Below are 14,092 nucleotides of genomic sequence, written 5' to 3'. Positions count from 1 at the left end.
TCAATTTCTCTCCATTTAACAATTCTTTTACTTAATTTAAAAATATATAAAAATTATAAACTAATAATTAAATAGGCATAAGTGGATATCTAAAAGTAGTTAGTTAGTTTGAAGGGTAAATTAGGGAATTTTTTGGGTGAATATTGGTATATATTTACATATTTTATATTTCAATATTAGTCTCATTTTGAAGGTATCGACGAGACATTTCCAATGATATTATTTTCATTAAAAATATTTAATATATTAATATATATATACACATATTTTAAATAAGTAAAAATAATAATAATGGGACACAAGTGGAATAATGAAATGTTGTTAAGGAGATTGAGGGTTAATATTGACATTTTTTAGGGGGAATAGTGAAATAGAGGGGGCTGCATATTTGGAGAAAAAACTCCAAATATGCAGCTGGTGGGTTGGGTTTGCAGCCGAGCTCCAAATTTTGGAGCTCGGTTGGACTTCAACCGGGCTGCATTTTGGAGAAATGCAGCCCGGTTGGAGCTGCTCTTATAGGGTTCAATGTTGGTTTGTTTTTTTCTCTAGAAATTTCCAAAAACCTCCATGGCAGCTTCTAATGACAATTTCCAAAGGTTGCTAGATGGATAGAGAAGCTTCTAGGTTTCTTGAAGTCAGTGCCGCGTGACTTCTAACACTCCCCATCAACAGTGACTTTATTGTTTACCAGTCCGAGTTGCTTCTTAAGTTTAAAAAATGTTTCTGCCTTCAATGGCTTGGTGAAGATGTCAGCAATTTGATCTTCGGTCCAGCAATATGTCAGCATCACAGTCTTCTTTTTAACTTGATGTCGGATGGAATGATATCTTATCTCTATGTGTTTGCTTCGTCCATGTGCTATCGGATTTTTGGCAAGTGCAATAGCTGACTTGTTGTCGATGAGAATCTCCGTCGGTGTTTCTTGTTCATGTTGCAGCTCCTCCATTAGATTTCTAAGCCATATCATTTGACATGCACCTGTAGATGCAGGAATGTATTCTGCTTCGCAACTTGATAGAGCAACAACGGACTGCTTCTTTGATGACCAAGAAAAGGCTGCTGATCCAATGCTGAATATGTAGCCGAATGTACTCTTTCTTTCATCCAAGTCTCCCTCATGGTCATTGTCGGTGTAACCGGCTAGTCTTGGATCTACACTTTGTTAGTAAAATAATCCTTCATTAATGCTTCCTTGAACATACCTGAGAATCCTCTTGGCCACCTTAAAGTGTTCTTGCCTTGTCTCCTCCATGAATCTGCTCACCAGTCCAACCGCAAACATTATGTCGGGTCTTGTGATGGTCAGGTATCATAGGCTTCCGACTAAGCTCTTATACAAAGTTGGATCAATAGAGATTCGTGGTGAGTCTCTCCTCAGCTTCACTCTGACTTCGATAGAAGTTACAAATGGTTTGTAGTTGTTCATGTTGAACTTCCGAAGGATCTCATTTGCGTACTTTTTCTGAGAGATGAAGATTCCTCTCTCGGATTGCGATACTTCTACTCTAAGAAAGTATGACATTTTTCCAATGTCAGTCATCTCGAACTCCCTGATCATGTTCTTCTTGAACTCTTCGAACATTTTTAGATTTTTGCCGGTGAAGATCATGTCGTCCACGTAGAGACATACGATCATGATGTCTCCATCCTTCTTCTTAGTATAGAGAGAGTGCTCATACGGGCTCTGCTGGAATCCATTTTTCTGGAAGTATGCATTGATTCTGGCATTCCACGCCCTAGGTGCTTGCTTCAATCCGTATAATGCCTTCTTCAGCTTATAGACTTTATCTTCTTGGTTCTTCACCTCGTACCCCGGTGGCTGCCTGATGTAGACTTCTTCTTCTTCTTCTAGGTAGCCATTCAGGAATGCAAACTTCACGTCTATCTGGTAGATCTTCCACCGGTTCTATGCTGCCAATGCGATAATGAGTCGAATGGTGTTGATCCTCGCGACTGGTGCGAACACTTCTTCATAGTCAACTCCTTCTCACTGACTATAGCCCTTTACAACAAGTATGGCCTTGTATTTCTCGATTCCACCGTCTTTATTTGTCTTTGAATTGTACACCCACTTTACTCCAATTGGTTTATGGCCTTCCGGTAAGGTAGTGAGCTCCCATGTGTTATTTTTCTTGATTGCCTCGAGTCATCCATGGCTTTTCTCCACTTGTCCTCTTGAGCAGCTTCTTCATAGTTGACCGGATTACATTCTGCAAACAAGCAGAATAGTGTATAGTCCTCCATCATCTCGACAGTTTCTGTATTATCGTACAGATCTCTTAGGATTCCCATCCTCCTTGTTGCTCCCCCTGAATAATTTCCTTCACTTAAGTTGGATGGTGATGATGTCGTCGTCGATGTTAGGGTTGATGGAGCTGGACTATTAGGTGGACTTTGTTTTGATCTTCCAAGCTCCTGCAAGTCATTATCATTATCTTCAAAGAACATACCTTTAATATTTTTGTCTTCATCGGTCCATTTCCAATAATCCTCTTCATCGAACTCCATGTCTCTTGAAATGATCATCTTCTTTGTAATTGGATTGTAGAGTTTGTATGCTTTTGTCCTCCTCTCGTACCCAACGAATATACACTTTTCTCCACGATCGTCTAGCTTCTTTCTTTTCTGCTCTGGGATGTGTGCATATGCAATGCACCCAAACACCTTCAGGTGGTTTACGCTTGGCTTGATGTTGCTCCACATCTCTAATGGTGTCTTGAACTTTACGCTCTTTGCCGGGCATCGGTTGAGGAGGTAAACTGCACAGTTCACGGCTTTAGCCCAGTATGTCTTCAGCAGGTACTTGCTCTTCAACATGCTTCTGACCATATCAAGAATAGTACGATTCTTCCGCTCTGTTATGTCATTCTGTTGTGGTGTGTAGGCGGCGTGAGTTGATGAATTATCCCGTACTGTTTGTTGAAATTGTTGAATGCCTTCGAAATGTATTATCCGTTGTGATCTGATCGGAGCACCTTGATGTGGTACCCACTTTACTTTTCTACCATCTCCTTGAATTCTTTGAATTTCTCTAGAGCTTCGGATTTCTCCTTCAAGAATTAAACTCAAGTTTTTCTGCTATAATCATTAATAAATGTGAGAAAGTATAGGTTTCCTCCAAGAGAGACGACTTCAAATGGTCCTGCAATATCTGTAGACCAATTGTAGCAGCTCTGTTGCTCTTCTAGACTTTCCAACTTCGAAACTTCTTCTATGTTGCTTGCCCTTCATACAGCCTTCACATAGCTGATTCGGATGGTTGTTTTACGGTAATCCTTTCACCATTTTCTCCTTCCACAGAAGATTCAGGCCATTGAATGCAAGATGCCCAAATCTCAAATGCCAGAGCCAAGACTCATTCTTCATAATCATCTTTAAGCACTTGACAAGATCAGTATGAATATTTAAGGTAAACAGCCTATTTCGAGACATATCACCTTTGCAATTACTTAATTTTTAATAGTGAGGGCAAGGTCTTTTAGATGTATATCATAGCCTCTTTCAAAGAGCTGGCCTAGACTCAAAATATTATTTCGTAGTGCTAGAACATAATAGACCTCAGAGGTGTACCTATTCTCGCCCGTCTTTGTTTGGATCATTATCTTGCCCTTTCCCTTTACTGGAATCTTTGACTGGTCTCCAAAAGTAACATCTCCTTGCACCATCTCATTTAGCTCAGTAAAGAACTCCTTGATGTCGTACATGTGGTTACTGGCACCTGAATCCAGATAATAGATATCTTGACTCTTGCTTTCATTCTCCTGGTACATCAGCAGGACTGTTGAAGTGTCTGGCTACTCCCTTTCTACAAAGTTACTTTTTTCTGCCACTTGATTTGGTTTCTCCCAGCATTCGTAGCTGAGATGGCCGTATCTCTTGCATTTGTAACACTGTGGTTGAGAGCTATCATCCTGGTAACTTCTTACTTATCCTCATCCTCATGCACCACGACCTCGTCCTCGATCGAACAATCGTTCACGATCTCCATTTCGATCTTGATTTTCATGGCCTCCTTGGTACTATCTCCTATGACCTTGCTGGAAGTTTGAACCACCTCGAAAAAAAACCTCTACCTCTGTAGCCTCCACGTCCTCTTCGACTATCTTCTTTGATAGTCATCTTACTCTACAAGGCTTTCTCTAGGTTCTCCACTTTATTTGAACTGATGTTTATATCTTGTTCGTAAGCTTGCAGAGAACCTTGCAGCTCATCAATAGAAACTTCGGAAAGATCTTTAGACTCTTGTATTGCCGAAATAATATATTTGAATTTAGAGTCTAAAGTCCTAAGTAACTTCTCCATAATTCTTACATCATTAACTGCTTCTCCATTTCTCTTCATTTGATTAGTTATTATCCGAACACTACTAAAATAGTCTGATATTGATTCTATAGCTTTCATCTTCAATTTTTCAAATTCTACTCTTAATGCTTGGAGGCGTACCTTTTTGGCTTTTTCCGCACCTTGATAGGATTTTTGTAAAATCTTCCATGCTTCTTTAGAGGACAGGGTGTTGAAAATCTTTTCAAACGCTGATTCATCTACTCCTTGGAATATTAGGAACAAAGTCTTTTTGTCTCTTTTTCTGACCTCCTTTAGCTCATTCTTCTGTGTGGCAATGAGAGTTGCTTCTGCTGTAGGTGACTCCGGTTTAGTGTAGCCATTCTCCACGAGGTCCCACAAGTCTTGCGAGCCTAGAAAGACTTTCATCTAGATACTCCAATTGTCATAAATAGTCTTCATCAGCTTCGGAATCTGTGGTTAGATCATGTTCGTCATCTCATACACGAGCACCTTCGATTGGCCCGGCTAGATCGAACGAGGCTCTGATACCATTTTGATGGAATGAGCACCTACAAATAAGGACTTGAACAAAGACTTTTGGACAAAAATGGAGTTCAACTTAAATTTTCTTTGATAAAAAATATTACAATTAGTGCACTTCTCTCCTACACCTTTCTTACACCTACACGTCACTTCCTCACTCTTCTCTCTCTAAAAATTTTCTTCTCACAGCCACTCTAACTCCCACTAGGCTTCAGCATATCTCTCTAGCTCTACAAAAGCAATCACTTCAGTTCTTTTCTCACACTCTCTCTTTAACTCTACAGAGCCTACTCTTCAACCTACACTTTAGTATTTTCTTAGCTTCACTCTTCCCTTCTCTTGTTTTCACTCCCTTGACCCAAACCGAATGACAGCAACCCCTTTTATGGGGTTCAATGTTGGTTTGTTTTGTCTAGAAATTTCCAAAAACCTCCATGACAGCTTCTAATGATAATTTCCAAAGTTTGCTAGATGGATAGAGAAGCTTCTAGGTTTCTTGAAGTCGGTGTTGCATGACTTCTAACAGACCGAGCATTTTTTCTTAATGTTCTTACTTGCCGTCGGCTCTCCCCCTTAGTCATTGCCTCCCTCTATTGCTAATCTCCTCTTTTTCATTGTTGTTCATCACCACAGAGAAGTCTTTTATTAAAATAAAAAAAAAAGATATATGAATTACTTTCCCATTAATAATGTAATGAAAATCAAGGGGTCGGTTGAGAATGTTGTGGGTCTAGCCCAAGATAACGCCCACATGAGATTCACATGAATTAAAATTTTATCTAGATGGAGATTTGGATGATCTAGTTGTAATAGGAATAGGTTTGGAAAATTCTATTTATGAGAATCATATAATCAATTTTCGTGAATAGCAATCGCTACAGTAACCGACTATAGTAACCCGAGAGAAGAGAGAGAGAGAGAGAGAGAGAGAGAGAGAGAGAGGTTCGGATTCCGGATAGCTTGGTTGTCCAATTATAGTGATTCAAAAGTCGTAGTCTTCAGAATGATGACGTCATCGAGGGTACGGTGCTGGTTTCTTCACGGGTGTTAGAAATTTTTTGTGAGACGGGCTTTAGGGTTTTGGTGCCTTAGATGTAACAATGTATCTTTTTCTTGTGATATAATCCTCAAGTTTAAGTGTAACTTGGAGGGGTTGTACTCCTGATTCATAGTAAAATATTTCTCTCCGGGTTACCCCGTGAACGTAGGCATAATTTATTGAATCACGTTAAATCTTAGTGTTGTCTTATTTGTGGTATTTTCATTAGTGTCGTTATTCGTTTAGTATTTAATTTTATAGATTAATCTCCATAAAATCTCCAACAAGTGGTATCAGAGTCCTGATTCAAGGCGTGCTTTGGGATGGAAAAGATGGAGAGTTTTAACACAATGATGAATTTGGATGGTTCTAATTGGTAAGTATGGAAGTTCAAGATGGAAGATATTCTGTATTATAAAGATTTGCATGTCCCTATTAAGGGAGATGAAGCCAAGCTAAAAAAGATGAATGATAAAGAATGAGAGAAATAACATAGGAAGGTGATCGGTTATATTCGGATGTGGATCGACATCAGTGTGTTTTATCATGTATCGGTTGAGACTAATACGAAGTCTCTTTGGAAGAAGATTGAGGATCTCTACGAGTGGAAGACCGTGGGAAACAATGCGTTTTATTATGAGGCAGTTGGTAAACTTAAAATTCAAAGAAGGAAGCAACATAGCAGAGCCCTTGAATGAGTTCAAGAGTTTGATTAATCAGTTAGCTATCATGAAGATGACTATCGATGATGAGCTACAGGCTTTATTGTCATTGGGTTCTTTGATAGACAATTGGGAGACATTGGTTATGACAGTCAGCAATGCGGCTCCAGATGGTGTGTTATTGATGAGTATGGTTACTAGTAGTTGTAAGGACCATGAAATTTTTAATACTAGTTAAAATAATTTTTTTTGTATTTTAAAATATTAGATTATTATTTTTCAAAAGAGTATTGTATTTTCTTAATTTTTTAGAATTTTTTATGATTTAAAAACTCGGTTTTTATATTTATTTAATGACTTTGATAATTATAAATTAAATAGTTACGGTGAAAACTTTTAAATTAATATTGTCGTATTATTGTTAATTTCATTATTATTATTAATTAATTACAAGAATTATTCCCTAATTATTCTTATTTCCCCCCTATTATTTCTCTTATTTACTAATTAATCCCTATTATTTCTTAACCCTAACCCTAACCCTACCCTATAAATACCCTCTCTCTCTCTCTCTCTCCTCCTCCTCATTATTCACGCCGCCTTAACTCTCTCCCGTAACCTCCCTCAACCCGTCACCATCATCCTCTCTCTCATCTTCATCTCTCTCATTTTCTCTTCCTCAAAACCCATCTCGCCGTTCCTCCGTCGTCGTCAGGAGCCACCCCACTCCCGCGACCTCCTCCACGCACGAGCCTCTTAACCTCGCCCCTCTATCGTTCTCCCCCTCTGACAGCGCCACCGCGCCTCGCCTCACGCCCTGAAGCATTGCCTCGTGACCGTTGCCTTGAAACCCTACCGCGTCACCACCCTCGCCCGTGCCTGCCTCCTGCTCCCCACAGCGCGCTCAGGCCCCTCTCCGCCTGTCGGCCTTCCCTCCTGCCCCATGCCTCCAGCTCTGCCTCTGTTAGGCTGCCCACCAACTCCGTGTATCCTGCTCAGCTGCTCAGCCGCGCCCAAGCCAGCATCCGCCCTCAAGTGTCCATCAGCCGCCGACCACCCTCGTTCCTCTCTCCCTTGATCCGACGCAAGCCACTAACCTCCTGAGCCTCCAGTTCCCCCTGCCTCAATTCTTGTACGAGCTGATAACCGCCTTTAGCCTCCCGCCATCGGTTTCCCTCCGCATGATCACATCGCCAGTCTACCACTTGCGCCCATCCTGCCGACAGCCGCGGCCACTCAGCCCCGTCGGGCGCCCTCGAACTCCTGAGCTCACCACCCGCTGTCATCCAGATCCGCAACCCTCATCCGCTCACCGACCCTTTTTTTTTTGCGCCCTAATGTCACCACCTCGTCGCTGTTGTTCCAACCCGTCAGTCACCTCCCATCGCTGCAGCCCCTCGTTGGAGCTCTTCCTGACGCCGTGCCCACCACGTCGGATCCAACCTGTGTCGTCGACGTCGAATCATTCGACGAACCCTGAGGCAAGATTCCTCTTGCTCTTCGCCTCGTCAACTTAATATTTATATTTATGATGAATTGTTTTGATTATTTGCTGGGATATATGTGAAACTATTTGATTACTAAAACTAATAACTAAAAAAATGATCAGAGAAAAAGAAAGAATAGAAAAAGAATAACATGTTTAGGAAAGAATATCATTTGGACAGTGCCTGAGTCGACCCGACCTGACGTGTCAACACACGTAAGTCGACACGAAAGACGGAGTGCGATGACCGATCTTTGAGTTGACGTTGTAAGTCAACTCAAAGAGTGGTGAGACCCGACTCGACAAGTCGTAGGATTTTATTGGGAGTGACGTCAATATTTTATGTGTATAATAACTACTAATTGTGATCCCTCTTATACCGTTCATGCGTAACGAATTGTTCATAGTTTCTAATCATATATTATAATCTTTATTTTATTGTATTAGTCTTAATTACTTGTTGTTCATGTTGTGATTGAGAACATTAGTAGTTCATGATTTAGTGGCCTCGTGCGTCATGAACAGACCTAGTGACATGTGTTGGTGCGTTGATTGAATTTAGGTGGTGAACCCTAGTTTTAATAAGGATTATGATCGTTGACTTAGATAATGAGAAGAGTTGGATGGGGAAGTAATGGTTCATGTAATTGGATAAGGCTGTTGATATTTCTTCCAGGCTCGCACCAGTGGATCGGTGTCGCTACTGGGGTTAGTTTGTTGAGTCACAGTGGATCGGTGTCGCCACTAGGGCTGATTGGTTAGGTCAAAGTAGATTGGTGTCGCTACTTTGGTTCATGAATTTATTTAATTGGATGCACTCAGGGGATATGCGAACAATCAGTTATCCGAATATGAGCGTTAACTCTGTGTGAGATGTGAACCAGTGATCTGTTATAGGATGACTAGTTACATGACTTTAATTCTTGGCTAAGTATGATTTTTGTGAGATGTAGATCAGTTGTATTTCTTTCATACATAGATCGGGATTAATATTTAATTATCTATAATTTGAGACATATGGTATATACATGAGGGTTTCCTTGTTTGGATTATTTCACTCAACGTACTACATCTCTTGTTGTAGATTTTTAAGTATTAATTCCATCTAGTTGTATAACATTGTTACTTGGATGAGTATTATGATGGCTAGCTGCATGATCTTGTTACCTAGTTGATTTCCTTGGATTCTTTGGTTATTATATGCTATTGGTGGATTTCGTCTAGTTTTTAGTATTCCAGTTGCATGTTTCTATTTATTATTATATCTGTTTCACCTTGGTCGTTCGACCGTTTTCTTTTCTCCCTTGTGGGATCTTGTCGTATGCCATGCACGTTGATGTACAACTATTTTCTCTGGTGTACGTCAGATTTAGAAAATGGACAGCCTCAGTTCGGAATCGTATAGGAGCCAGAGGATTCTTAGCAGGGGTGCCTTTCAGAAGGAGTAGAAGAACCAGCTGAAGCGTAGTGGTTTTCTTCCGTAGTAGTAGTTGGATATTAAAACTCTTTTACTGTACTTTTCTTTAGTTGATGATGGATTTAATATGTTAACAGTACTTTCTTTATGGACTATGCATTTCTTATTTCCTAGTTGGACTATTTTGTAAAAAGGGTATGTTGGACCCATATTTTTATATCTGGGATGATTTACTGTTGATGATATGTCTATTCCTTATTCTGGATTGTCTTTATATTCTTGCTATTATGATCAGGGACCTGTGATTAAGATTTATGTATTTGACGCTTAGCGTATTAGATTGAGAAAAAGGAAAAGAAAAAAAATAATAATGATAGTGTATATTTCTTCTCAATCTAATATGTCGCGGGCTTGTTCACGTTCCGATTCCCGGGTATTTTGGGAAGCGGGGCATGACAATAGTTTATTATATAAGGAGACTCAGAGGAAGTCTACCAGCATAGATAACGCACACGCTCTTGTCACGGAGAATAGGGGCATGAGCAAGTACATGGACTAGTCCAGAGATCGTGGAACATCTAAGGACAGATCAAAGTCTAAAGGAAGAGGTTATTTTTATTGTGGGAAACCAGGTCATAGCAAGAAAAATTGTTGAACATTGAAGAAATGGCAAGCTAGTAACAAAGTTGAAAGAAAGATAAGAAGAAGAAAGCTGACAGTGACACTACAACTACTTTGTCTGAGATCGATGTTATTTTCATTTCTAGGGAAGAAGATTGTATGCATGTTACAAGTCAGAATTCCAAATGTATAGTGGATACAAGAGCTACATGTCTTGTTACCTCCAATTGAGACCTTTTCACGTCATATAAAGCATGTGACTTTGGCAATGTGAATACGGGCAATACCAGCTACTCGAAGATTGTGGGACTTTGTGATATACACTTGTAGACAAATACCGGATGCTCATTGATCTTAAATAATGTATGGCATGTTTTTAATTTGCGGCTCAACTTGATTTCGGGTCTTACTTTGGACCGAATAGGATATGAAATTCAATTTGATGGAGGAAAATGTAAAATCACCAAAGGCTCTCTTGTGGTGGCTAGAGGAAGTATATGTTATAATTTATATAAGACTCAAACAAAGGCTTCATATGATTCTTTGAGCATGGCTCAAGATGATGACACTCTCAGTTAGTGACATAGGAGGCTTGGGCACATGAGCGAGAAGGGGTTGTAAATATTGGCAAAAAAGTCTCTCATTCCCTTTGTCAAAGGTTTGTCACTCACCCCTTATGATTATTATTTGTTTGGCAAACAACATTGAGTTTCTTTTAGTAAGCCTTTTAAAAGAAAAGTTAATATCCTGGATTTGATTTATTCTGATGTTTGTGGTCCTATCGAGATGGAGTCTTTGAGTGACAATAAGTATTTTATCACATTTATTGATAATGCATCGTAGAAGATGTAGGTCTTCTTATTGTGGACAAAGGACCATGTGTTTTCAGTCTTCCAGCAGTTTCATGCCATGGTGGATGTAGGCGTCAAAAAATGCTGAAAGATATCCAAATGTAGCTCAAGAGGAGATCATCCAAAGAACAAAACAACACAAAAGACAGTGTAGACTGTCTCGGCACACGAGATAGTGTTTACTGTCTCGCAGGCGAGACAGTGTTTACTGTCTCGCCGTGCGAGATAGTGTTTACTGTCTCGCCCGCGAGACAGCTTTCAAAAGGTCAGAAACCATTTTGTAACCGCCGACACGTGGCCACCAACTGTTCAAGAACGTAGGGAACGTCGTGGGCGAGAATCACGTTGATAACTGCCAAAATAACGGAGTTGTAAAACATAGGAAGGCAGTTACAAGAAAATTGCTGGGCGGTTGAGGATTTCTGAGACAGTATTTACTGTCTCGAAACCCGAGACAGTGTTTACTATCTCGGAACCCGAGACATCGTCTAAGGAGGCTATAAATACCCCCCTATGGCCATCATTGACAGGGGCTGAGCATTTCCAGAGCAGATTAGAGCAGAGAGCCTTGAGTTTTGGTGAATTAGAGCAAGAGAGAGAGTCTTCCTTCTTCACAAACATCCTTAAGAAGCTTTTGGCGATTCCTAGAGATCTAAGCTCTGACTTGATCTTTAGAAGAGTGAACATCTTACATCGATAAGATATTCGCTTCAAATTCTTACTTCGATAAACGAAGGAAGAATCATTAAACCCCTCACGATTCAATCAGAATCTGTGATTTGGTGGTCCACGAGTCAAAGCGCTCCCGGCACAGGCAAAGATCCCACGCAAGCAGCGATCCAAACAACGATCCTGCGTTTGTTTTCTCAAGAGTTGTAATTTTCATTTTGTTGTGTAAAAGGAGTCTTATAAAAAGGCTATCTCTTTTGAATTTATTGTAATCGACTGAAGATATAATGAATTCCACAACGAGACCAACTTTGCTGAAAACAAACTGGCGACCACAGTGGGAGCTAACGGTCTCGCTGCCGAGACCGTCGTGTCGCAGCCAACCATCAAGATCCCGGTTGAATCAATGGTCGAGTATGAGTTTGACCAAGCAAAAGTTTGAGGAGTATTTGTCATCCTTATATGTAAAGTCTTCCTCGCCTCGCAAATACAGGAAGATTTCATCTTTGTTGAAGTTGTCAAACACTACAGATGAAGACTCTCGCTTGATTGTTGCTGAGGATTCTACTCGCAACCTCTCTGCTCATAATGACTCTTCTCCAATTAAGGAGTCATTAAATCAAAGCCCGCCGGCATTGACGAAAAGAGCTCATCAGAGACAACGCCAACGCTGCGCTCGTCAAATGGCTAAGGCCTTGGAACAACCCGACGGAGTTCATTATCATGCGGACTTAGAGTCGAGGAGGCATCGAGTGGTTCAGTTGTCTTAACGACCAATCGCTCATGTCTCTGCTAAACTCACGACGGAGGAATGGACTATTGTCAAGAGGGCTCGTTCGACCCTCAAAGAACGTATACAAAAACGTCGTGCAAACGCTGCTCATGCCCGTGCTCTCTTACAATAAAGATGAGAAAGGAAGAAGGAAACGGTGGCCAAAGGACCACCGAAACTCTGCCAAGTTTGGATTCCAAAGTCTAGAGTTGTGAAAAATCAGCATTCGGAGCCCGTTAAGACTCCACACCCGCAAGGGGGTGGTTTTAAACGTATGACTCTTGACATAACCTTGGATCGCTCAGAGGCGACGACAAGTCATCCTGGGTATGTTAACAAGGTTCAAACACAAAAACAGAAGATAGGTTGCTCTGGTCACCATGCTAACGAGTTGTACTATCAAACTAAAGGTGAAAACAAATCACATAAAAGGACTATTCGAGAAACGAATCGTCATTGTGTATGTGAAAAACTTATCAAAGCAGTGTTGTCCGAATGCAACTGCTTTAAAGCTATTCCGCCGAAAGTTTCTGTATTCCAGAGACTTTCTACTGAAATGTCAAAGCCCAAACCGAGACGTTTCAATAAGAAGCTTGCTATTCAAGAGGATGAATTCCCTGAAGTCATCATCAACATGGCTGATAAAGGAAAATCTAAGTGACATTCAAGTGAACCAAACCCCGATTTTTCCCCGGGAGGAAAAGCCGATTCAAGAATTGCCCGACGGATGTCTCGACTCCAGCTAAGAGCTATCAGGCGTAGAGACTACAAGAGAATGCATGAAGGAATGTCATCAGAGGATGAGCTCTCGGACACTTTTTCTACGATCGCTTCGGATGATACAATATCTAGCACAGGACAAACCAGAGAAGTACTCACAATCACCTCTGATCAGTTCACTCAAATACTTCAAGAAGCTCTAGCCAAACAACGTGAAGAAATTAGAGCTGAGATGAAGTAAGAGATGGAGTTGGCTATCCAACAAATGAGGGAATTGCTAGCTTAATGGTCTCAACCTCTAGAGTCCAATCAGCGAACTGAATCCAGCCGCCACACTCAGAATGTGGCAGATGATAGTGATCCAGAAGTGGATGAAGTCATTATGGCTGATACACCTCCCAATGATAATAACACTGGGAGTGGTTCAACAGATCCTCCCAATAACAATATTGGGGGTGGTTCAATTGCACCGCTTAGTAACACTGGGGGTGGCCCAATTATTTCTACTCAACATCACTAAGAGAGAGATGAAGATGAGGACAAGAAAATGCAAGACCTTGAAAACAAAGTCAATGCTTTGATGTCCGCTCAAGAAGTAAAGAAGACGTGTATTCTGTGTCCCTATCCACGAGAATGAGATTCAATACCGTACCCGACAAAGTTCAATCTGATTAACTTCACACCGTTTGACGGGAAAAGCTCGCCTACTCAGCATTTGATTTATTTCAAGTCTCATTTGAGCATGATTTCTGGAAATGAGGCTTTAATGGTCCGGTCATTCGTTAGCACCCTTCGTGGGCCCGCCTTCGATTAGTACCGACGTCTCAAGCCAAGGAGCATCAATTGATGGGATGACATGGAAAATTTGTTCCTTAGTAATTTATTCGATGATGACACTGAAGTGTTAATCGGAACCCTTTTGGATGAGAAGCAAAAAGACGGAGAGTCAGTCGACAATTTTGTCAAGCGCTTCCGTAACATGGCAATGAATTACAGAGATCCTGTTACAGAGGAGTTCATCTTGTAAA

General features: G+C 40.8%; 1 protein-coding gene across 1 annotated transcript; it reads right to left on the bottom strand.

Moving 5' to 3' along the window:
* Window positions 4,126–4,710, bottom strand: LOC109847792. Its single transcript, XM_020417032.1, has one exon. The coding sequence runs from the start codon at window positions 4,708–4,710 to the stop codon at window positions 4,126–4,128; it is 585 nt and encodes a 194-aa protein (XP_020272621.1).

This window comes from Asparagus officinalis, chromosome 7 (genome assembly GCF_001876935.1).
Source record: "Asparagus officinalis chromosome 7, Aspof.V1, whole genome shotgun sequence".
NCBI lineage: Eukaryota > Viridiplantae > Streptophyta > Magnoliopsida > Asparagales > Asparagaceae > Asparagus > Asparagus officinalis.
The sequence above is the reverse complement of the archived record's forward strand: the minus strand, read 5'-3'. Positions and strand labels throughout refer to the sequence as shown.